Source organism: Camelus ferus, chromosome 36 (genome assembly GCF_009834535.1).
Source record: "Camelus ferus isolate YT-003-E chromosome 36, BCGSAC_Cfer_1.0, whole genome shotgun sequence".
Taxonomy (NCBI): domain Eukaryota; kingdom Metazoa; phylum Chordata; class Mammalia; order Artiodactyla; family Camelidae; genus Camelus; species Camelus ferus.
Genome location: NC_045731.1, coordinates 21,230,932 through 21,254,830, shown reverse-complemented (window position 1 = coordinate 21,254,830; position 23,899 = coordinate 21,230,932). Strand labels below are relative to the sequence as shown.

Sequence of the window (23,899 nt, the reverse complement as noted above, 5' to 3'; positions counted from 1 at the left end):
CCTAAGCCAACCTACCAGTTCTCCATCTCACAGGACTGGTCACTCCAGAGCAGGACTCGAACTCGGACACACGTCTGTAAGCACGATATTATCATGCTTTGTGTGATTTTTGTGTGTATAATACATTTGTTTCTGGCATGAAAGGATATTTAATAAATAATTGATTGTCTTGTCTATCTCATTAGCTCACAATCAATCTTTATACTGTTGAATTGTACTCTTTTCCTCTGGAGAACAGAACGGAAAGAGCGGGGGTCAGAATGAGGTGGAGCTCCATTCTTTATCTGGTATCTCATCTCATCCAAGTCCCCAACCAGGGAGAAGGAGCCAATGTTCTCTTCATCTTTTAAAGAGAGGGCTCCACTGATGATGACTTACTCAACCCAAAAACCAAGGCTGGGGGAAGGGCACATGTAGCAACCAGAGCAGTATCAGATGTAGGAAAGTGAAAAGAGCTCACGGGAGGGCTCAGGGGGTCAGCCTGATTTAATTTCAATCGATAAAAAATACCACACTGTAAAAATACTAGCATGCAATAGATTTGTTCTTTCTTGACAAGTTTCCACAGCCCACATGTAACATTATCGTGAACCAGTGAAAGGAAGAGTCTACAGATAGGGAAAATCAATGCCACAGGCAGGCTGAAACCCAGGCTGGAGTTTAGGAAGAGAAAGGGCATAGTTAAGAATTGGGGAAAGGCTGGAGGAAAAAATCACAAGGACTCTCAAGCATCATCCTACAATCATATAATCATTCATTCAAGAGAGAGTTACTGAGGTCCTATTTTGTGCAAGATTGTACACAAGGCAAAGCAAGAGCGCAGCGACCATGTTGGCAGCAACGGGAGGGGCTAAAATACACTTCTGATCCCGGTACCTTGCACACTTGTCCTCAGTATAAAGGCAAAGAAAAAAAGTAAAATAATATTCTGTAAACTCAAAGCATTGCTGAAAAAAAATTAAAGAAGACCTAAATACCTGGACAGACACGCCACGTACATTCCTGGATCAGAAGACAGTGCTCTTGGAATGGCAGTGCTCCCCAGAGTGATCCGTATATTCTACGTGGTCTCGATCACAATCCCAGCGGGCTCCTCTGCAAAAACTGATTAGCTGCTGTTATAATTCATATGGGAATTCGAGGGTCTCAGTAACCAAAACGATCTTGAAAAAGAAGAACAACATGAGAGGACTTGTAATTCTCAATTTGAAACTTTACAACTGTATCTCTAGGTGAGATTAGAGGCCATTTTTAAGTTATTACTGTGTTTATCCTTATTTTCTAAATTCTCTAGAATGAATATAATTGTTATAATAAGGAAAATAAAAAGTAAGGTATCTTTTAAAACATGCACACCGATTCATTCATTGGAAAAAAATGTATTTTAACTATAAAGAGGTAAACAAATATCTAGTGAAAAAGGACTACTTAAAAACAAGAGTGCATTTACATTTTTAAGAAATTGAAAACTGAAAAGCACAAACACATCAAGTTTCTAGGGAGACAAATACAACATATTAACACTTATTTTCAAAAATTCTAATTGAACAATGAAAACTCAAGAAATGGAAAATCGCGATTGACAGCCAAATGCAAACACATGGAGAGCAAAGGCCTAGAAATCACAGTTCCTTTAACTCTGCTACTACCTCAGTAGGGGAGGAAATTCCTCACTGAGGAGACAGTGGAATCCCATGCATAAGACAGGATACACAGTACAAACTGCGCTAGAATCGGGGGTGACTTTCTTAGAAGAATTCTAAAGTTAGAACATTGCTGAAAAACTATAAATACACTGACAGACAGATTAAAACACACAGTCATATATATTATATAGAAACATATGAAGTCTGCTCCCATGTTACATAGAAATACAAACATATTTGTTCATTTATGGGCACTGATTACTTTTTCCCAGGTAGAATATTTCAACTAAAACAAATAATCAATAATACACCCCTCTTGTCAAATCTAGTTGATAAGTTACTCTGCTATGTAATCATAATATGCCTAAGATAGATCTAAAATAAGTGAAAAAGATCTTTGTATGGTTTCTTGAACTCTTCTCAACATTCCAAACTTAATTTTAAAATAGATCTGAGCAGTATTTCTATATTATCTTTTCCCTCGTGAAATGACCAATACAGTCTGTTGTCAAAATTCTGTCCTTACAATGATTCACGAACACCGTATCCTCACAAAACTGCTGGACAGCAAGTCACTATCCAGACACTGTGACCAAACAAACGAAACACAAGGAAGACAGTGACCCTATTCTGGAGGGCTTACCGTCTGCGTCAACACCGGGGTTTTTATTTGATTGGTTTGATTGGGTAGCAAAATAAAATCAATCAATTATTTTCTTCTCTGAGCATTCTGTAAGTCATGACTCTTTTCAGTGTCATGAGCAGGAAAGACTTAAGCATGACTTGATTAGGTCAAATAGCAACAATCATCACCGGAGAGTGAGTAATAAAGAAGTTAACTGATAGCAATTCTTCTGCCTACATGAGACCTAAAATAAACCTACACTGATATCCGAAAGGAAAATGAGGAGATGAGGTTCCCAATGAGAAAACAAACAAACAAGAAACCAAAAAAGGAAAGACTTTTTCATTAACGATTCCAGGCAGTAGTGGAGCATGGTGGTGAAGAGCACAGATGCTTGGGGACAATCATGAGGCTCTGAACTCCCACAGCACTGGGTAGCTTTGACACTCATAAGTCAGTGAAATTTTCTGCATCTCAGCCTCCTATCCATAGACTGGGGATAACAACAGCACCCGTCTCCTAGGACGGTCCTAAAAATTAAGATATTTTATATGTAAATTTTAAATAAAATACCTCAGATTTTAAATATTGCCCCAAAAGCACAAGGAAAAAAGAAAACAGAGATAAATTTGAGTTCATCAAATTTAAAACTTTGCTTCAAAGGACACCATCCAGAAAGTGAAAAAAACAACACTCAGGAGAAAATATTTTCAAATAATTTATCTGATTAGGAATTTGTATCTCCAAATAAAAAAGAGCTCCTACAATTCAACAAAAAAGACAACTAAATTAAAAAATGAATAAAGGATCCGAAACGGTATTTTTCAAGGAAAATATACAAATGGCCAATAAGCACAATGAAACGATGTTCAAAATCATTAGCTGTAAGGGAAATCATGTCAAAACTACTAGGAGAAACCGCTTCACACTCACTACATTAGGTTATAATTAAAAAAAGAATAACAAGAACTAATGAGGACACACAGGAATCAGAGATAGCAGCCCTTGCTGGTGAGATGTAACGCTGCGTGGCTACTTTGGAAAACAGCCTGGCAGGACCTCAGAGAGTTGAACAGTTGGTTTCTGAATGACCCAGCAATTCTGCTCTGTGGGCACACACGTAAGAGAACTGAAAACAAATGTCCACATAAAAACTCCTACAGGAATGTTCACGGTGCCATTATTCATCACAGCCAAAAAGAAGAAACAACCAAAATGCCTATCACCTGATGAATGGGTAAACAGAGGGGCCCAGCCATACAGTGGAATATTATTCAGCAATAGCAAAGCATGGAGTACTGACCCAGGCAACAACGTGGACAAACATTGAAAACGTTACTCAGTGTGAAAGAAGTCAGTCACAATAGACGGTTCCATTTACATGAATTGACTCGATTTACATGAAATGTCCAGCACAGGCAAATCCACAGAGAGAGAAGAGTGGCTCCCTGGGGCTGGGGGAGGATGGGGAAGATGGGAATGAGTGCTTATGCATATGGGGTTTCCTGTTAGGAGGATGAAAATATTCTAAGATTGACTGGGATGCACAATTCTTGGCATAGAGTAAAAACCGGTGTAAATATTAATGGGTGAATTGTATTAAAACTGTTAAGAACAAAAGCACCTCGGGCCAGTACCTTCCCATAGTAGATGCAAATTGCTAACTTTTATTACAGGAAGAAGAAACTGCCCTCAGCATGAAAGCAGGAGATCAGCAAATGTGAGTTAACCGAAATTGGACAAGAGCAGTTCACTTGAAACAGTTGCTGAGTGTATACGAAATATTCAGAATGAAGAAAATCAGTTTGACATCAAGATGAAGCATTCTGCTTCAAATGCAGATCAAGGATTCGGCAAGCCCACCTGCTAGAAATAACCAGAGAAGAAACCTGGTTCTTAAAACAAGCACCACATCCAACAAGGAAATGGTGGTGAGGAAAGCAGTCAGCCAAAAAACTGGAACAGTTTGCTACAAATAATTTCTCCACTGAAATTTCAAAAATAAAATGAAAGTGATGCAATGCTGCGCTGCCCTCACGTGAATGGGCTTCCTCCGGTGCTCGACAGTTCTGTAACCCCGAATGAGAGACTCAGGAGAATCAGCATGGCTCCTGGGAGTCCCCAGGTGACTGCCCACCAGCACGCTGACCACCATCACATCTGCCAGGGTTGAATTGCAGAGAAGAGACCAACTTCTGAAAGGCACAGGAAATGTTGGCAAGGGAAAAAATGGCTGCAGTCAGTCCTGGGACAGAGGCCCTGACAGCAGAGGCCAGAAGGCTGCAGGTGAACTGGAGTGGCCCTGGGGAAGGAAGGGACCACAAGGGAGCAGATCTCAATTCTCTTCTCTCTCTCCCTTGGGTAGGAGAGATAAAGCCTGCATCATTCTCACCTGGAACTGTGGGTTATGGCTGGCAGAAGTCGTACCGACACGGAATGATTATTCAAGACTCTGTGGGAAAAGTCCAGAAAAAGAGAAGGAGTAGGGAGCCAACTCCACGAGCCTCTCAAATGCTCCTATATTTACTGTGTATAACGAAAGGAAAAAGTCATTAACAGTTGTGTGATAGTAAGTAGGAACTTGAGGAAAGACGGGAGGAGACAGAGATTGTAGAATCCACAATGAGTACAAAGGCTTAGTGTATCTTTAGGGAAGTCATGGGGTGAGGGGAATAAGATACATTCTTTAGATATGTGAATTACAAAGCAGACCACGAGACCAGCCAGGTCCTTGTTTTGGGGATAATAGACTATCTAAAAGCACACAAGCCCAGCTTTTATAGCTGAGGGCCTGGGTCCTTGCTTTGAAATGAGCAGAGTGCTATCTAAAGCATCAACTATGCAAGCAAAGCATTGTCTCTGCTTTTTAAGGCAAGGAGACAGGAGTGAGGATGCACAGGCTCCTGCTTGCAAAGCAGTTACTAAGCACACATTTTTCTTCTGAACATTGACAGGCGGCTGGGGTCTGTTACAATTTGTTAACCTAATCTTGGGCTCCCACATGTAACCATTATGGAACCATTATGGAGGACACCCTAGGATAACAAATCCTAGCCCTGGGTCTTTTCCTGCCACCTTCAGACACTCTAGCAGGATCTAGACACATCCCTGACTAACGATCCCACAGAACCACCCAGACTCTTAACTCCTGGCGCTTGAAACTTAATTTTAGCTCTACACAACTTAACAAAGAAAAGTTTCAGAAATAGAAGATATTACATTCTTTTATATCTCATCATATGAACTAATTTTTCTGATTGCTCTAAGCTGCTTCTAATTGGCAAAGCACCTAATTCTGCAGGTGAATTCAGTACTTTCCATTGGGCATAACTTGCCAGTTTGGGCTCGCTGAATTCTATTGGTCAAATACTGATACACTTAATTGATTTCATTGTTCATCAGTTTCAGCCGGGAGGAGAGGGAGTGTCACTCTGTTCCTCAGCCCACCCTCAACTCTTTTCTCATCAGCAACTCAGGCCTCCTGAAAATAAAACAAAGAATTTGTTTCCCTTCTACGCTTTCCACAAACCCAACAGGAAACATCAGCCTGGAGAAAGAATTCAACAAAAATGTTCAAACAAAAATCTATAAAACCTGAAGCAACTCCATCTCCGAATCATGATACACAATGACATGAAAGTAAGTGTGTCAAGCACAAAGCATGCGTGAGCCTGACCACCTCATTTCTATTCTTCAAAGGAAGGAAGGTTTTCATATTTTTTATTATCACTCTTTCTCATTGCTTCTGATTAAGCCAAAAATTAGTTTATGAAATAATTAAGCACTGCAATAACAGATTTTTGTTGTATCAATTATAGAAGGCATTCAGAGGGGATAGGAAAACCCACCTTTGTAAAAAATGTAAAATTTCTTCCCCTGTTAAGAACACGTATACAAAATGCAACAGAGAATTCAAATTCTTGCGGAGAGGAGCAAAAGCCACAGAATCAAAGCAAAGTCATTACTATGAGTCAATTCAAAATTCACTAGACAAGCATGCTCAAAGCATTCAAAGAATTTTAAAGGCACACTGCAAACCATTCACTTAATGATCTGCAGGCTAGAGGAAGAATTTCCCTCTTTAACAGACAACAGAAATCAAAAGGGTGCCCCTCCAAACAAAGACGAAAGATCAATCAGGTTTTTAACAGTTCTGATAAATCAGCATGTTCTAAAGAACAAAATTCAGAAATTTTAAACATTCATTCAAACCACAATGAAACAAGCACTTAAAAAAAAAGAAAAAAACCCCAAAGAAACTAAGCACATTGATCATGCACTTGGATCAATGAGAACGTCTTTTACCCTTCGAAGAAAGAACAGGCTATAGCCTTTTACTTGAAAATTAACACTACTTTAAAGATAACTCCTAAAACGGATTTCATCATTCATGTTGCCTTGAAAACTCTGAGGCACTTGTATCTGATCAGAAAAGCAATTCTGAGTAATAGTATGTTACAATTCAGCGCCAGTTTGCTTTAGAAGAAAAAAGAAAAGCTACTGTTCCTCAAATCCTGCACAGAGTGTGAAGTGCCTCCCGGCCTCTTTCTCCTCCCGTTTTCTAAGCTCATGCTCCCCAACCCTTCTGAAACAAGTATGAGAACCTCTTATTCCCCAATATGCCAAATGACAAAAGAATATCAATTTACTTGTGTAAATATATGCCTACATCTTGAACTGGAGGAGGAAGGTATCAGAGGGCTACATGGAACTTATTTCTACCTTCCTGAAATCACACACAAACACGTTCACACAGACACAAACACATACACACTGAATTACTGAGCACTTCACAAGCTTAGGAATTCCAACTTCTAGAAGATAACTTTGCAGTTAGTTTAAAATACAAAACTGTCAAGTTTTGAAAGACTTGATCATCTGCTAAATCATCCAAATATCAACGAGACCCAATTTGCCTTCTCTGTAGAATGTAATTTCCCATGATGTCAAAGCAGACCCTAAGAAGTACTGGATCCAAGACTCGTGTTTATCACTAGCTATTATCGTTTTTAAACAAGTAAACAGATTCAGAAAGGTATGTCCCAACATTTATTCTTATTGAAATAGCATATGTATTCAATTGTCTATACAGAAAATAGGTCCCATGATGGTGTTTAAGAGCTATTTTGTGTATTGCAATATTTATTTTTAAGTGAAGACAAGGAGGGTGGGTATTACTCAGTTGTAGAGCACTTGCTTACCATGCACAATGTGCTGGCTTCAATCCCCAGTAATCCCCCCCCCCAAAAAAGTGCTTATTTAAAAATAAGAAAAAAGTTATAAAAAAATGCAGACTAAAAACCACTGCAATGTAGAAGCCAGAACTATAATAAAAAACATGTGTTTCTATCAAATACTGACTATATGTCAAACACAGGGACAACCACAAATCACCCCTGACAACCATCACGTGTGGTTCTCAGCAACCCTTCTAAGTAGACACGGATGAGAAGCCCAGCACTGCGGATGAGGAGACGGAGCTCGGAGGAGCCGGGGACGCTGACCGTCCTGCTCCCCGTGACACCACGTCAGCCCAGGACAAGTGCTGACAGAGCTGCAGTGAGGGGACATGCAGCTGCGTGGAAACTTCGGGAGCTGGGAGTCCCAGAAAACACGAAAAATTGTTCAGTGAAAAACCAGCTCAAATATATTACATTGTGCCACATCCTTTAAACAGGGAACATGACTGAGACCTTTTTGATGCTTCCGTGTCCTTTCTGCCATCATCAATTATTTGCCCTCTCAGCGTGACCAGTGATGAACTAGACCCCAAATGAAGTGCACTCAGATGGCAGAGTTTTTAAAGCTGTTTTATGAAGCTTGTAAGACTCTGTCTATGCCTCACACAGGCGGTCACCCATCACTTCTCACCAGTGTGGATGGACCACCTGAAATCACTCCTTCCTGCTTTTTAAAATCCCTTCATCTAATCCAGACTTTTCAACAGCAAAGAAGTAGCTTAACCACAGTGGACAGCTTTTCGAAAAACGGCCTCGAAGAGTCCATCGGACGACCTGGAAGCCCTTTTCATCTATTAAACCCACTTCCAGGTACTTCATCATTTTCTGATTTGAAGAGGTTGCCTCTGACTGGCCTACTCAGAGAGCTCCCAGCCTCACATCCGGGGATGGGAGAGGGCCCTGCTCTTGGGAGAAATCAGTGAGGAAGGCGGACATCCTCCAGTCAGGACTGCACGTGTAGAAGTGCCACAACGTGCTCAGAAATTATACCGTCAGCACACCTGGGCTCCCATGGACTGGTTTCACATTAACCAAACTCACGAGACACTGATGCAAGAAAACCAGAAACTTAACTTATTAATGTAACAGAATATGTGAAACTATGAACCAGACTGAAATATCAGAGTTCAACCATGAGTACAGTTTCTCCTCCACGGCCTAATCCCGGGCAGGCAGTAACATGGCAACCATGGACAGAAGCAGAGCAGGAAGGGTTTCTAGATTAACTCAATGGACTAAATTTCTGTTATACCAACAGATCTACTGCCTGGAAAACAATTAACGCTAATCACGGTGCACTCTTCGTGGACAGTGGCTGAGACACGACTGTGAGCACCTGTGTAACTCTCCTTTCCCTGTCCTTATTGGGCAAACTGATGCACAGAGGTACAGAGACCCAGGCTTGCAGATACCTCTAAACACTCACAGCCCATCTCTAGGAGCCTGGAAACCAGACAGCCAGGGTTTAAATCCCAGCTCTGCCACTTGCTAGCTCTGTGACCTTGGCCAACTTACTTACACTCTGTGTGCCTCAATTTCCACACTGTAAAACTAGGATAACAATCAAACCTTCTTTACTCGCTTGTTGTGAAGATTGAAGGATTCATTTCTATAAAATGCTCAGAAAAGAATGTAGCATATTTTTGGTGCTCAACAAATGTTAACTTAATATTAAAGTGATTTACAAGTCTTCCTTCTAATCATTGTCAGTGTTTCCCGGCTAGACTAAGTCCAAAGGAAATCCTTATTTCTCCTTTTATAAACTCTTGGGGAGCACCCTTCTGTTCCATCCCACCACCTGTTTAAACTGCGGGAGGTGATCCCTCCTCCCCACTCCTCTGGGCCATGGAGAGTGCTTCTCCCTTCACACCCCTGACCCCTGGCCCACAGCTAGCCCTTGTCATACTAACAGAGTGAGCTGTGAATCCGGGAGACAAGCAGGGCATGTGAAAACCTTCTTTTCTCTCCTTTGTTGGCCACCCACGGGAAGCACCCGGGATGCTCAGCTCCATGGCAAGACAGCCCTGTGAATGATGGGGCAGATCCTCTCAAGGGAAGGCTCTCTGTGGCCCAGAGCTACCTGGGACAGGGTGAGTCTCTAGTTCTGGGACACAGTACCATGACACCCATTTTCCCACAGCCCTGAAGTTCATGGAGAACATGGCTTCCTCAGTAATAAAGGAGATATAATCACCTGCCTGCTTTTCTGTGTCATTTCTCAGTTTGCTGCTGGAGAAAATATGTGTATAATTATTGGGTCCCCTTAAGCCCCAACGTATACTAATTAACAAAAAATTCTGTGGCTTAACGTTGGTTCAGGGTGACTGTGTAATGGTCCTGACTCTGCTGATGCTAAATCATGAGTATAGGAACTATGGAACCTCTTCAAGTGTCTTTCATCATAAAACCAGCTTTCTTATTTTGCTATTTCTTAGAAATTGCCAAAGACTATAAAATGATGGCTTCATACAAAACAGGAGCTAAAGTTTATGAGCCCTCTTGAGATACCCACTGTGCTAAAGACTTTACATAATTTCTAATTCTCACAATTCTACAAAGCAGATATGAGCGTCCCCATCACACAGATGACGGAAAAACTCAGAACGAACTGACTCGGGTTCACGTGGCTCCGTGGCAGCACGTGCATGCAAACAAAGCTACAACCCTTCCTATATATACCAAATCACCTCCCACCAATTAACACACAGCGGTGGGATCAATACTCAGGGAACTCAGTACACTTTTCAGCTTTAAGGTGCTCCAGAGGCCACTTCTAGCTGTTTAATGAAATCCTGGCTCACTGGTTTCTAACGCTGGAAGAAAAGTCCGATTTTGCCATTGTTTGCACAGCAAGTCTGAAATGTTCACAGTGAGATGACAGAATAAAAGTAAGATATAAGTAGAATAATTTTTCCAGGTAGACAGACACAATGGACATTGTGCTATCCTGAAGCATTAAGCAAAGAAATGAAAATAAAATAACGTTGTTTAAGCCTTCTTTTACAAACAGGAAATTTAAGACTGTAAGAAGGTGCAACACCGCCACCTATGGTTAAAAGCCTTTCCAGGTTGCCGGGAAAGATGCAACACAAAAATTGCCTGTAGGATCAGAAACGAGAATCAAATAAACTCAAAATGGATTAAAGACTTCAACATAAGAGAAGATACAATAAACCTCGTAGAAGCAAACATAGGCAAACATTATCTCTCATACATCTCAAAAATGTTCTCCTAGGGCAGTCTACCCAAGCAATAGAAATAAAAGCAAGAATAAACAAATGGGACCTAATTAATTTTACAGGCTTTGCACAGCAAAGGAAACCTAAGTAAAACAAAATGACAATCTACAGAATGGGAAAAAAAATTTTGCAAAAGATGAAATTGACAAAGGCTTGATCTCCAGAATATACAAGCAGCTCACATGACTTAGTAAGAAAAAAAACAACCCAATCCAAAAATGGGCAGAAGGCCTAAACAAGCAATTCTCCAATGAAGACATATGAATGATCAATAAGCATAGGAGAAAAATGCTCAGTATAAGTAATTATCAGAGAAATGCAAATCAAAACTACAATGAGGTATCACCTCACACCTGTCAGAATGGGCAGCATTGAAAAGTCCACAAATGACAAATGCTGGAGAGGCTGTGGAGAAAAGGGTACCTCCTACACTGTGGTGGGAATGCAGTTTGGTGCAGTCACTGTGGAAAACAGTATTGAGACTCCTGAAAAGACTAGGAATAGGCTTCCTATGACCCAGGAATCATGCTTCTGGGCATATATCCAGAGGGAATCCTACTTCAAAATGACACCTGCACCCCAATGTAAGTAGCAGCACTATTTACAATAACCAAGACATGGAAACAGTCTAAATATCCATTGACAGATGACTGGATAAAGAAGAGGTGGTATATTTATACAATGGAATACTATTCAACCATAAATATGACAACATAATGCCATTTGCAGCAACATGTATGTCCGTGGAGTATGTCATTCTAAGTGAAGTTAACCAGAAAAAGAAAGAAAAATATCATATGAGATCAATCATATGTGGAATCTAAAAAAAGAAAAGAAAGGGACAAATGAACATAAATATAAAACAGAAACAGAGTCATAGACATAGAATACAAACTTGTGGTTGCCAGGGAGGAAGGGGGTGGGAAGGGACCGACGGGGAGTTTGAAATTTGTACATACTGACAGGTATATATAGAATAGATAAACAAGATTATACTGTATAGCATAGGACAATATATACAAGATCTTGTGGTAGCTTACAGTGAAGAACAATGTGACAACAAATAAATGCATGCTCATGTATAACTGAAAAATTGTGCTCTACACTGGAAATTTATACAACATTGTAAATTGACTATAACTCAATAAATAAAATTTTAAAAAAGAATGAAAGAAGAATCAGATAACTGAATGTTTATCTAAAACATACTGAATTCTGCTTCGGGGAAGAGAGTGGTATTCAGCATTTAATCTGAAATTGTAAATACTCCTGAATATAAACAAAAGACATAGGCTCATGGAAACTCATCTTAAAAGAGGAAAGAACCCAGTCCAGCCTCTTCATTTTACAGGAGGGGAGACTGAGACCTGGGATCTGTCCTCCTGGCAATCAGCAGCAAATCTCTCCTAGTCCTCATGTCTTGCACTATGTCAAATGCCAACAGATCTGTAGTAGGCCTATATTCATAAAAGTCACTTCTGCATTTTTCCAACAGTAGGTAATCTAAGTGTCTTGCAAAATAGTCTTCCCAAAGAGTCAGGAAATCATATCATTTTGTTGAAATGCAAAAAGATTAATTTATGTATTAAAACAGCTTGAGCTTTATTCTCTCCATTTAAAAAGTGACATGTCCAATCAATGTTTTGATATTTTAAAACCTATTAAGAGTACAGAAAAAAATCAAAATTTTCTTCAATCACAACAGAGATATGCTTATTTCCTGAAAATATTTAATGTTGATTTTTCTAAATTAATAGTTCTGGTCAGATTCCTACCAATTTAAAAGTTCTAGCGGATGGTTACACGGCAATATGAATTCTGAGTTGTAAAAATACACATTCTGTGTAAATAATCTTCAAGGTCGTCTGCTTAAGGCAATTTAACTAGTCCCTATCTTACAAGAATGACATTGATTTCATCAAAACTTCATACTGTACTAAAAAACAACTGAATCCTTATTACTGTAAATCATATTTATATATATCATATATATACATATTGAATATGTATCAGAAATAAGCCACCTTCTTTAGTATTCAGAGCTGATTCTTCTAAGCTGTCATTGTGACAGCACTTTCTCTATTGAGCACCTCTTGGGTGCTTTGTATACAAGGCGTCTAACTCTCACAGTCAAGACAAGTTAAACAGCATTACTCAAATTTCACAAATGAGGAAATGTACTTAAGCCATGAAAAACAACTTACATATTCATCATCAGGAAAGAAAAGAGTCAAGATTTTACTTTCAATATTCACTGACAATTTTTTCTTCCATACTAAAACTACATAAAACCAATTCAGACTTTGTATAGTTTTCTCTCAATAAGCATCACTAGAGAAAAACAAGCAACGAGTCATTAGCAGTGGTTGGATTTTCAAAGCTCACTTTTCTTTTGCATTATAATCATTTTTAATATTTTGTTTTTAGTGCTTGCAGAATACTAGAATAAATAACACTAACTTTATAAGACATTAGTCGAGAATAAAACATTTGTGAAAATGTACAATTTAATTTATGTCACTCTGTCTCACATTCTTACTGGTGTCTCTTCTTTGAAGGCCTCATCAGGCTGAGATCCTTAAAATCGGTCATTTATGGACTCACAGGAGTTTGCGAAACCACTCAACAGGAGGCTGATTAGAGGAGCAATTGTGAATGCATCCTGTGCAGCCTGGTTTCCAGCCCTGAGCCTGCCACCGCCAGCTGCGTGTGATTTGGGACAAGTTGCCCCATCTCTCAACCCCTCAGCTGCAATAAAGGAGACACTGATACCTACCCTCAAACACCTGCTATGAAGTAAAACATGAGGAAAGCATTTTAGTCTTTGGTCGGTGCCCCTTCAGGGCGAATTTGGTCATTATGATGATGAGGATGGCTGTTAACAAATTAAGCTAGACCAAAAAGTAAAAATCACCATAAAGGAGAAACATTTTAAGTCAATGAGCTTTTCCTTTTGGATGAATTGCAGAATTTCTATTGATTTTTTAATAAGCCAAGAATTGCCCATTATTTATAGACTTCCATGTTCATGAAGAAGTCTCAAGAAAAAGAATTAGAGGCCTCTAACCTCTGAATACTAAGAAAGTAAAGTTAAAAAAAATAGGGGGGAGATTATACCTCAGTTGGGAGATCACGTGTTTAGCATGCATGAGGTCCTCAGTTCAGTCCCAAGTAACTCCATTTAAAAACTTTTTTGAAGAAATGGAGAATTAAAGCACAAAGATGGAGGACTACAGAATTCTTTTGCAGAGTCAACTCAGATTTAAGTAGGGGAAAAAAGACACCCTTTTCTCAGAGGAAATCTTGAAAACTATGTAAACCAGATCTGAGATGTTTAGTCTTTTAACATTATTCATGAATTCATATTACCAAGTCTTAAAACTACCTGATAACCCACAGTGGTGATACTGATCATAATCACAGCTGCCAACATGGATCGAGCTCTGGCTAGGACTGCTCTGTTCTGACATCTCTGCCCCTGAGGCCTCACCAGGCTGATATCATTAAACCCAGTCATTCATGAGCATCTTGTGTAAGTCCTCCATTTGTGCTTCTCACTCCCTTCTCACTAGCCCCTCTGAGGGAAGCACTGTTATCATCTTCCCTACCCACAGATAAGGCCACTGATGCACAGAGACTAAACCTGCTTCAGTTCACATCGGCATTAAAGGATGTCTGTATTTCTGCTGTTCTGTGATTGACAAAGGAATCTGAGATATCAATTCAAGGGAGACTGTTAAATAATCAAGTCTGTCTGGTCTTCACCTCAAAGAGCAGATACTATAAATTCCTGATGTAGGATGAGGCTGCCGCCACAAACTGACTCAGCTTGTAATTAATATCCAAGATGAAGCAGCGGATACACGTAAATACTCACGATTGTCAACTCCGCTCACAGGTCTAGGCCCTTCACTGCCTGAACGGGGGTGAAATCCCCACCCGTGTCAGGAAGGGAAGCGCGGCTCTTCCAGGTCTCACCCAGGCTTCACGGGCTGTTTCCCCCCACAGTCTGTCCTCAATGATGAAAAAGCTCTCAAGATTTTTACACCATGCAATACTAAAAGACATTTCTGCAGATGGAGCACTTTCTCAGGCTTAAACCTTTTTTGCCTACACTTAGCAAGGGGGAAATAAGAAACACGACTCTGCAAAGTCTCTGAGTCTCACCACTCACACGAGTAGAAGGGCCTCAGCACAAGATGACTCTTCACATTACAGGGTGAGAACAAAATAAAGCCACCCCAACAACAGGCACTCCCAGAGACAGCACTCAGCAGTCTTCTGCACACTCACTGTTGTGCAGCCCTTACCACCATCTATTTCCAGAACACTCCATCATCCCAAAAGAAACCCCCTTTCCACTAGTAGTCACTACCCATTCCCCCCTCCACCCAGCCCCCTGCAACCAACACCTGCTCTCTGCCTCTGTATGTCCCTATTCTGGGCATTTCAGATCACTGAAGTCAACAATATGTGGCCATTTGTGTCTGGTTCCTTTCACTTAACATGCTATTATCAAGGCTTGTCCATGTTGAAGTGATATCAGCAACTTTTTCTTTTTCTTTTTTTTTTTTTGAAAATGTTAAAGTATTATCAGAAGGTGGTAAGTACTATCAAAAAGAGTAGAGTGGAGTATAAGGGGTGGGGATTCAAAGGTAAAAGGGTGGGTTGAGCAGTCAGGCTGGAGTTCCAAGAGCAGGTGGCTGTTTTCATCTTCTTTTTTTTTTTCTTTTTCATTTTTTTCATTCTTATATCTGAATAATATTCCACTACATGGAGATACTACATTCTGTTCATCAATTTAGCAGCTATATATGGATGAGGTCTGGAACAATATGTGTCAGAGGTGACTAACAGGGATGGCATTTAAGCAAAGGGCAAGATGTGCTTTTAAAAAAGGCCAACAAACAGAGGCACAAGGAAATTCAGTGCATTTCTGAGAAAGTGCATGCTTGCTTCAGAAGGACTGCTTTGCAGGGCTGTGAGGGAGTGTGACAGGATACACAGTGAGGGAGTCACCTGAGAAGTTTCCCCACTGCAGGCAGCTCAGACAATTCTCCTCCCTCATCCAGTATTTTAGAGCCATTTTCTAGGTTTCCTCTTATTTCAAGTAACAGCACTTTAACTACACATCTGATCATCTGCATCAGATCATCTTACCTCCAAGCCACAGAAAGTCATTCACTGTCTGGAACAGCTCCAGGACAAATGGTGATGGACCAGGGAGTCCTACAGCATCCCGGCCAGGTGATGTCCAGAAAGAAAAATGCACAGAAATGTCTCGCTGCTGCTGTATGACGTCTGCCCCAAAATTGCCCCGAAAGAATGCTGGCAAAGCACTACTCAACCCTCTCAATACAAAAAAAAAAAAAAAAAAAAAGCAAAGAAGGCAAATTTAGGTTCTGCCATTGAAAACCATCAACCATCACTGCCAGTATCTGAGCTGGAATGGCCCTGACTTCGAAAAAAACTGCGTAGTTATTTTTCAAACATGAAAGGCATATATGTATTTCACATACATAATATTACTGTAGGATTTTTCTTCCCAAAATTTCCAGTCACAACATTAGCACAAGAATGTTTATGTTTCAGCTTTTAAAAAAATATCATGTTCCAATTTCTTAATTTTGAGCCTTTTGTTATTTTATAAAGAGAGCTATGCTTCATATTATAAACCAACTGTTTGGATTCTGCAAACAAGACCTTTATGACCTCACTATTTCAGAGCAAGCTTTAGTGATGCTTTGAGAGGTGGGGCCTGGGGCACTCACTAACAGCTCTTTAAATACTGACAAGGATGTGCTATTAAGTAATGCAAAGGCTCTAACTCCACATCAACTCAGAAACCAAAGAAATTACACCAAAGCCTTACTTTATCATTTTTAAATATTCCTATTCTTTTGAATATTAAATTTCTTTAAAGATAAGATTATGTTTTTGAGAAAAACAGTAGCTGTATTCAATTTCCTCTCACCAAGAAAGCAATTTTTATCAAGAATAAAAACCCCTATGGAAATCCAAAAGACGGGGCATTTCTAGCTAAGTGAACAGTGCAGATCTCAACACACACATAAATCCTATCAGAGCTCACTCAAACGAGCTCAACAAACTCCTGGGCTACCCTGGAACTTAGCTCTTCTGTTCCAAATGTTGGCTGAGCAAAGATCATCACAGAAGGCAGGGAAGGAGAGAAGAGGAAAGTCCACCTGGCGGCCTCCATCTGTTTTCTTCCAGCCACAAGGCGCCGCTAGGGCGGCCCCGCTAACAAGCCCTCCCCATAAGGAGATACTGCATCTGCACTGCCCCTGCCGTCCCCAGGCAGCCTCGATTCCCCTCTCCCACTGGTCATCTCCCAGCCTGTGAATTGTATTCTAATGACCCTCTCACTTGGTGGCACCCTCCCCTTGTTCCCAACTGCACACACACACACACACACACACAGCCAGAGCAGCCTTCCCAAAACACAAATTTGATTACATCACTCCCCTGCTTCAAGCCCTTCAGGGGTTCCCTAGTAGAGTTCTAGCCCCACACACCCTGCCCCTAATTGCCCAGCCTCACTGCAGTACCCAGGTCCCCAGTGACCTCAGGGGCCCCCTGACCACCTGCTACTTCCCACTCGCCTCCAGGCTCATTTTCACTATATCTAAAGGAAGTCTTCCCTGCCTCCAACCCCCGCACTTTTAGTTAGGTGTCCCCTGCTGTGTTCCTAGAACATTCTACGCTGGGTCAACTTCTGAAACTGCTAAGCTCGCAAGAGGCAAGTACGATTTGCTTACTACAGTGGGTCCATCCCTCTCCCCTACACACTCAGAAGGGCACATGTTATGAATAAATTAATGAAGGGGTGGGTCTCAAAGGGACAGACAGAGCTGCTATCTCCCGTCCCGAACCCTTCATTCTGTAGAACATCAGAAGCAAAACCAGGAGTTCCTGAGGGTCACTTCCTGCTGACACCTTCACTGCCTCCTGTGTCAGTTCTAGTAAAACCCAAGCTCTTCCAAAGCCCTCCACCCCAGGCCCTCTCCAGTGTCCTCCCCAGCAGGGCACCCTCCACCCTAGACCGCACAGGGCACTCTCCCCTGAGTCCCCACCCACAAGCCTCCAGGCCTCTGCCTGGCTGCTCCTGCCACCTGAGCCACCCTCTTGATTCCTTCTCCTGGCTGACACTTACTCTGTCCTCACAACTGAATGTAGAGCCCATTTCTTCCAGGAAGTCCTCTCTGATAATGTCCTTTAGGTCTTGGCTGGGCTCCCTCTACAGCAGCACTGCATGGTGACCAACTGGGTGTTTGCCCACTCCTTTGAGACCACGACCTCTTGGGGGCCACGTGGGAAGGAGTGAGAGATTACAAGAGGGGTGGGGGAAGCAAAAAGCAAAAATCACAGCCCAAGTCCCAAATTCAAGGATTCTTTCTCAGAAAAAAGTATAAACTATTTCACACGTGTGCAATTTGGCTACTATTTTTGTGGCTTGTGGACAGCAAGAGCTTGGTGTTCTAGTCCAAAACCCAGGTTACATGCAAAGAAATGTATATATTCATATCCAAAGGAAACCAGAGCTGCTCAACAACAGTTTGCAGTTAGAATAGAAAGGAACTTTGATAAAGGCAATCTCTCTCTCTCTTCTTTCTTTTCTGGCATCATATAATTTTAGAAGTATTTGCGTGACTAAGAGATGGCTACAGCCCGTGATTCTGCACTGGAGTGTTTGGGGCTGAGGAAGCCCAGATTACATTCACTGTGTAAATGCAATCACACCAACACATTGACAGGCGCCCTGGTGGTGGAGCTGATGTTCCAAAGCAGGCAACCTTATGCTGTAAGAGAACTCTAAATAGAAAGGAAGAAATGCAATGTTCTGTACTCAATTTCATTTGCTATATGGGCCATTAACTGATAGTATATCTTGTCTAATGAAACCCAAAAATAAATTGTCAACGTCGATTTTCTTCATCTGACTCTTTTATGCTAACTTTGGATATCAAACCCTCAGTCCATATGGAAAGCTCAGGCCTACGCTGCAGCACAGTTACATCCCGTGGAAGAATGTCTATCAAGGGAGAACTGGAGAGTTTCCCTTCAGAAGCTGCTAAGTCTGGTTTTGCACCTGTACGTCATTTGCAACCACGTCATCGTCAAAGGAGTAAGACCTTACATCTGTGGGGCGTAAAGCACTGCGGTGCTTCCGAACCATCAAAGAACACTGAGCTTTGTGAAACAGTCCTGAGGCACTTAAATCACACTTTTTCTGAAAGGCTCCAAAACTGACCCACTTCACCATTCCAGGTACAACAGGGAGGTACCGGAATTAGTAGAGAAAACATGCCCTTGAAGTCTGACAAGGCCCTGCTTGAATCCTGCTACAGCATTTACTAGCCGCTAAACGGACCAATTCCTTAACCCCTCTGAGAAGGCTTCCCAATCTGCAAAAGGGGGCTGCCACCGCCCACCTGGGAGGCATGGATGTGAATGCAACACGCAAGTAGGGCGGCCGACTGGTACCTGACACGGGGCCTGGCTAGTTTCCCTCCGCTGCCCTTCTCCCCCTTTAAACTTGCACTGTTCCCCCTGGTAAGGATCAAGCCCCGGAACAGACTGCCCGAATCTTCTGTGTATCCCTGGATACATGACTTACCCTTAGGAGGCCAGAAAAAGAACTGTCTCCTCCCCAGTCACTATCAATGTTCTTAAGAGTCTGAGTTTTTTAACTCTATTTGCAGGGAGACTATTCCAGAACTGTCCAAGCACCATTCTCCAGGTTGGCTCCTCTCCCAGCGCCCATCCCTTCTCACCTCAGATCCTCTGTCTGATTGCCTTCTGTTCATGGGAAAGCGAGTCCGGTAGGGTGGGGACTCCCTAGGCCTCCCTCCCTCCCTCACAGGTGAGTGTGACTACCTTCTCCCCACTCCCCACTCCAACTCCAGCTTCTGAGGAGTCTCCCCTCCCGGACCCTGCAGCCTCTGCATCGTCCCAAGATGCGCACACGTGGCCACAACCCTCCCTTCAGATTTCTTCCTGGGTGGCCCTGCCCACCCCCCGGCCCCTTAAGGATAAATGGCATTGCTCTGAAAATCGCAAACGCCGCTGACTGACACACCAAAGCTGCATGGTCTGGGCTTTCCTCCAACCGAGGCACAGCCCTGTCCCCCCTCAGCCTTAGCCTGCACCTCTCAAGATGAGCTAATCCACATGCAAGGCTGTGAACACCAGCTAAGAATGACGACTCCCAACGTGTATCTCTAGTCCGGCTCCTTCACCTCAGACCCAGGCTCATAGACCCGAGTGCCTCTTTGAAGTCCTAACTTGGATGACAAATGGCATCTTAAAAATGCCTCATGTCCACCATTTACTCTGGAATTCGATTCCTGGCAGGTACCTCGCAGGCTCCCCATTTTAGTAACAGACCCAGCACCCACCTAGGTGTTTGAGGTCACATTCAATTTCCCCTGTTCCCTCCCCCAGCCCTGCCCTGGAATCGGTCCTGTCATTTCCATCGCTAAGCCCATCTCAAGTGTGGTTCTGCAGAGACCGCGGCCGGAACCCCACAAGCTCACAGCAAGGTGCACTGAGTCACAGTCCTCCGAAGGGTGCTCCCTGGAGGGGGAGGCATCTCCTGCCGCCGGTCACCTCAGAAGGCACTGGATTCTCACAAGGAGGCCCAGGAGAAGGGACTCAAGGTTCTCCCGTGGTCTGAACTTTGAAGGACCCGAGGTCTGGGGGAGCTCCTAATTAGCAGACACACTTGCCAGTGAGCAGATGAGGATGGAGGAACCCAGGCAAGGCTGTTCTCACTCTGACCCCTGGGCTCTCGGGAGCCACGGGAAAGGCCTGTGTCCAGGGCACAGCCCAGCCATCACAGATCCCAGCCTGCATTTGCCAACCGGACAGCCTAGACTCCTTCTACTTGCGACACTTACTTCTGTTCTGTTCCCCCCGAGAATGTGATGGACTCTTTCAGAAAGTCTGGCCTGTCTCAAGCGAGACCAAGTCAGTGAAGGATGAAGTGTCCACATTTGGACCAGAGCATGAAAGGAGAAACAAGGCCTCATGGCCAGCATGACGGTGGTGGCCAAACCCTTCCCCCGGGTGAGATGAACCAGGGTGGGGGTGAGAATCCAAGGTCCTAGGTCGGTCAAAGCATCTCCCTTCACGGCTGACTGGGGTGTTGGAGTCTCACTACCGCAAACTAACGACACGGCCGTCAGTGGTGGACGTCAGCTGCAACAGACACAGAGTCAGCTATTTACTGCCAACATGGGTTAAAAGTAAAGGCCGGTGCAGGGAGGCCTGCACAGCTGCTGAAGCAAACCACAGACCCGGCTCTGAATGCCCACTGGCTGAAGCAGAGAGGAAGCTACGGTCCCCGTTAGCAGTCCCTGTGTCCACCAGATCCAAGTGAGCCAGCTCCTTAGCAGAAGGCCACATTTTCCTGATTCTCAGAGAAACCAGTGTCATAAAGGGAACAAAAGAGTGACATGGATTTTAGACCCACTTCTGCTCCTTTATGAAGGCAAAGTAAAATAAATGGCATGGGAAGGCAAAAGCAAAAGGAAACTGCTTTCTCCAACAGCGCCCCTTGTGGGCTGCTCACCCCCCCCAGCCGGCCACGTCCTCCCCAGTGACCGCCGGCCAGGAAGCCCCGTCAGATTCGTTACACAGCGACGGCCAGGAACCGCGTGCGAGTAAAAGCCAGAATCAAGCAAGGTACTGCATGCTTTGACTTTCCAAGTGAAAATACCCATGAAAAACTTCCCTCAGAAGCCACCTAAATCAATTCGCATCTCACTTCCTCAAAACAAACAAACAAGCAAAATTAATAATGGCTCATTTGTCACCAATATAAGGAGGACCAAACAGGCTCTTCCAAGCAAGGATTTTAACAGGTATCAAACACCAGTGCGTGATGTGTTAACAAAGCAAAAATTCCAAAACATTAGAAAATAATAGGATGACTAGGATAATAAGTGGATCAAGGCAGCTGTTAAGTTTTTGCTTTTTAAAGCGATGGAGGCAGCACGAAGTGAAATATAGGTATTTCCGATGCAGGGTGTGCACAACCCACCTTTTCAGACCCAACAGCATGCTCACAGGGTGGTACGAGAGAAAAAGGAAGAGATGAACAAGCAAAAGTTAGAAATACACAACAACCAAAATAATTTTGACAGCATGAATATAAGAATTTACGTGAGTGTGATGAGGCTAGAGACGCGGGGAGAGTGAGACCCACCCTCACCTCCTGCTCCGGGGAAGCCAGGGGCCTGAGGGGAGCGTCACTGCCATGGGGACCCCAACGTCGTCAGCGCCCCAAACCAAAACTCCGCCTACATGCACCTAGACAGCTTTTGATCTACAATACTTGGTCGCATTTCAGGCTTGACAGTTTTGCTCACTCCCACCAAGAGTAGCAGGAGAGAATTAGGCTCTGCTCCTGCAACAAAGCATTGTTTTAAAAGTTGGGTGACTATGGAATAAAAGCAACAGTGGAGTAAAAGTGATGGGAGGAGAACGTGTTTGACTGGAGCTCACTGGCTGCGTTATCTCACTGACGTTCAGATGCTGGCCGAGCGCTTCTGGTACCAGAACAGACAGATCCAACAGGAGGGAGGTTTAATGCGCTGCTGTATTTTGATGCCCAGAGCTGTGCCTGGTAGACGAGGTTCTGGGTAAACAATGGTGACAGTGTCAATCACTATGCACTAAGCACACTGTCCTGAAACTAGCTCCTCCGCCAAATCCCGAGGACAGACTTCAAAAGGCAAAAACAAGCTGGCAATTTCCGGTGGGTCCGCAGACTCATAGCCAAGCAGTTGCTGAGCAAAAATGTCACCAGTGCCTCCTATGACAAAAGAGGAGGCACTGGCCAGGGGGCTGGAGCAGGGCTCCAGGCTTCCACCGCTCACCCACCAGTCTGTCCAGGGGGAGAAGGTGGTCCCTGCTGATGCTGCAGCGCTGTGCGCACGTGCAGCCCCACCTTAGTGCATCACCGATGTACCTCTCTCACCTAACGCCTGGGGGCTCAGCAGGAGGTGACAGGTGAGGTGGACAGAGCCAGCCTGGTAGTGGCCTGGTGCTGGCAGCTGTGCCCTCAGCAGTGCCCAGGACCCTAAAAGTGACACCTCATCCCCAAGGAGCAGAAGGGGAGTTAGGTGTGTAGATCACAGAGCCCTGCGAGGACAAGTACACATCATGGCCACAACATGTCTCGCCATTTCCTTAAGCCATAGAGGCATGTCCGGGGAGGAACTGAAAATTCATCCAGAGCCCGCCAGGCACCACACGCAGGTGGGACTCGGGTCCCCTGTGCCTTTCACTCGCAGGGCTGGCCGGGACTTTCTTTTTGTCAATTCTCTGGTGTCTTCTCCTCCAACTTACCAAAACCCAGAAAGTATGGTCTGACCTTGGATAAGTCCAAGAATTACGGAGCCTCGACTCTACAGCGGGCCCGGTAGGATGTGCAAGGACCACCAACTGTCACCTATGAGACCGCTTGCGTGCTCTCCAGCGCAGGGGAGAGCAGACTCAGGGCCCGAGGCCCGAGGCCGGAGGACACAGCTTCCCTCGCTCTCCCCAGCAAAGGGGGACCACCTCTCAGCAAAGGCATCTCGCCCTCTTCTGCCCGAGGGACGGCACGATGGCCACACAGGGAAGCAGAGCAGAGGGTGGCGGAGGGGGCAGATGGCCCAGAAGAGCTCGTCTGCAATTCCGGGGCAAAGTGGGGCCACTGACCTAATCACAGGGACAAAGTGAGAACGAACTTTTCCATACTCTGTCCCATACTCCGTGACACGCCTTCCCCTGAGTAAGGAGCTCCTTCGGAAATCCCTGGCGGTGTTTCTGATGTCCTACCTGGCATGCTGGCTGTCGGGCAGGAAGAACAGCCTGGGAGGCAGGAGACACGGGCTCCACCCCCAGCTCAGCTAGTGCCTCGATCTGCTGCGTCTCGGGATTCAGCCCCTCACCTATACATCAAATGGACGAGACTGTCCCAGGACAACGGGAATGCAATGAGAGTCACACAAAGAAAGTTTTCCAGTTGCCACATTTAAAAAAGTAGAAAAACAAATACTTTAAAGTGATTCTAAGAACAGATCTAATTTAATGTAATATGTATTATACTATCATTTTGACATGTAGTAAATATAGAAA

General features: G+C 43.6%; 1 protein-coding gene and 1 pseudogene across 1 annotated transcript in view; one reads left to right on the top strand and one right to left on the bottom strand.

Annotated features, from left to right (window-relative positions):
* LOC116661733 overlaps positions 1-23,899 on the top strand; it is a 708,679-nt pseudogene that overhangs the window by 337,301 nt on the left and 347,479 nt on the right.
* The window catches only part of LOC116661734 (trafficking protein particle complex subunit 9-like), a 167,503-nt gene that overhangs the window by 142,192 nt on the left and 1,412 nt on the right, over positions 1-23,899 (bottom strand). The window contains 2 exon segments of the mRNA XM_032474262.1: positions 978-1,163; positions 4,664-4,723. Coding sequence (XP_032330153.1) covers positions 1,109-1,163; positions 4,664-4,723 — 115 coding nt within the window. The 3' untranslated portion in view covers positions 978-1,108.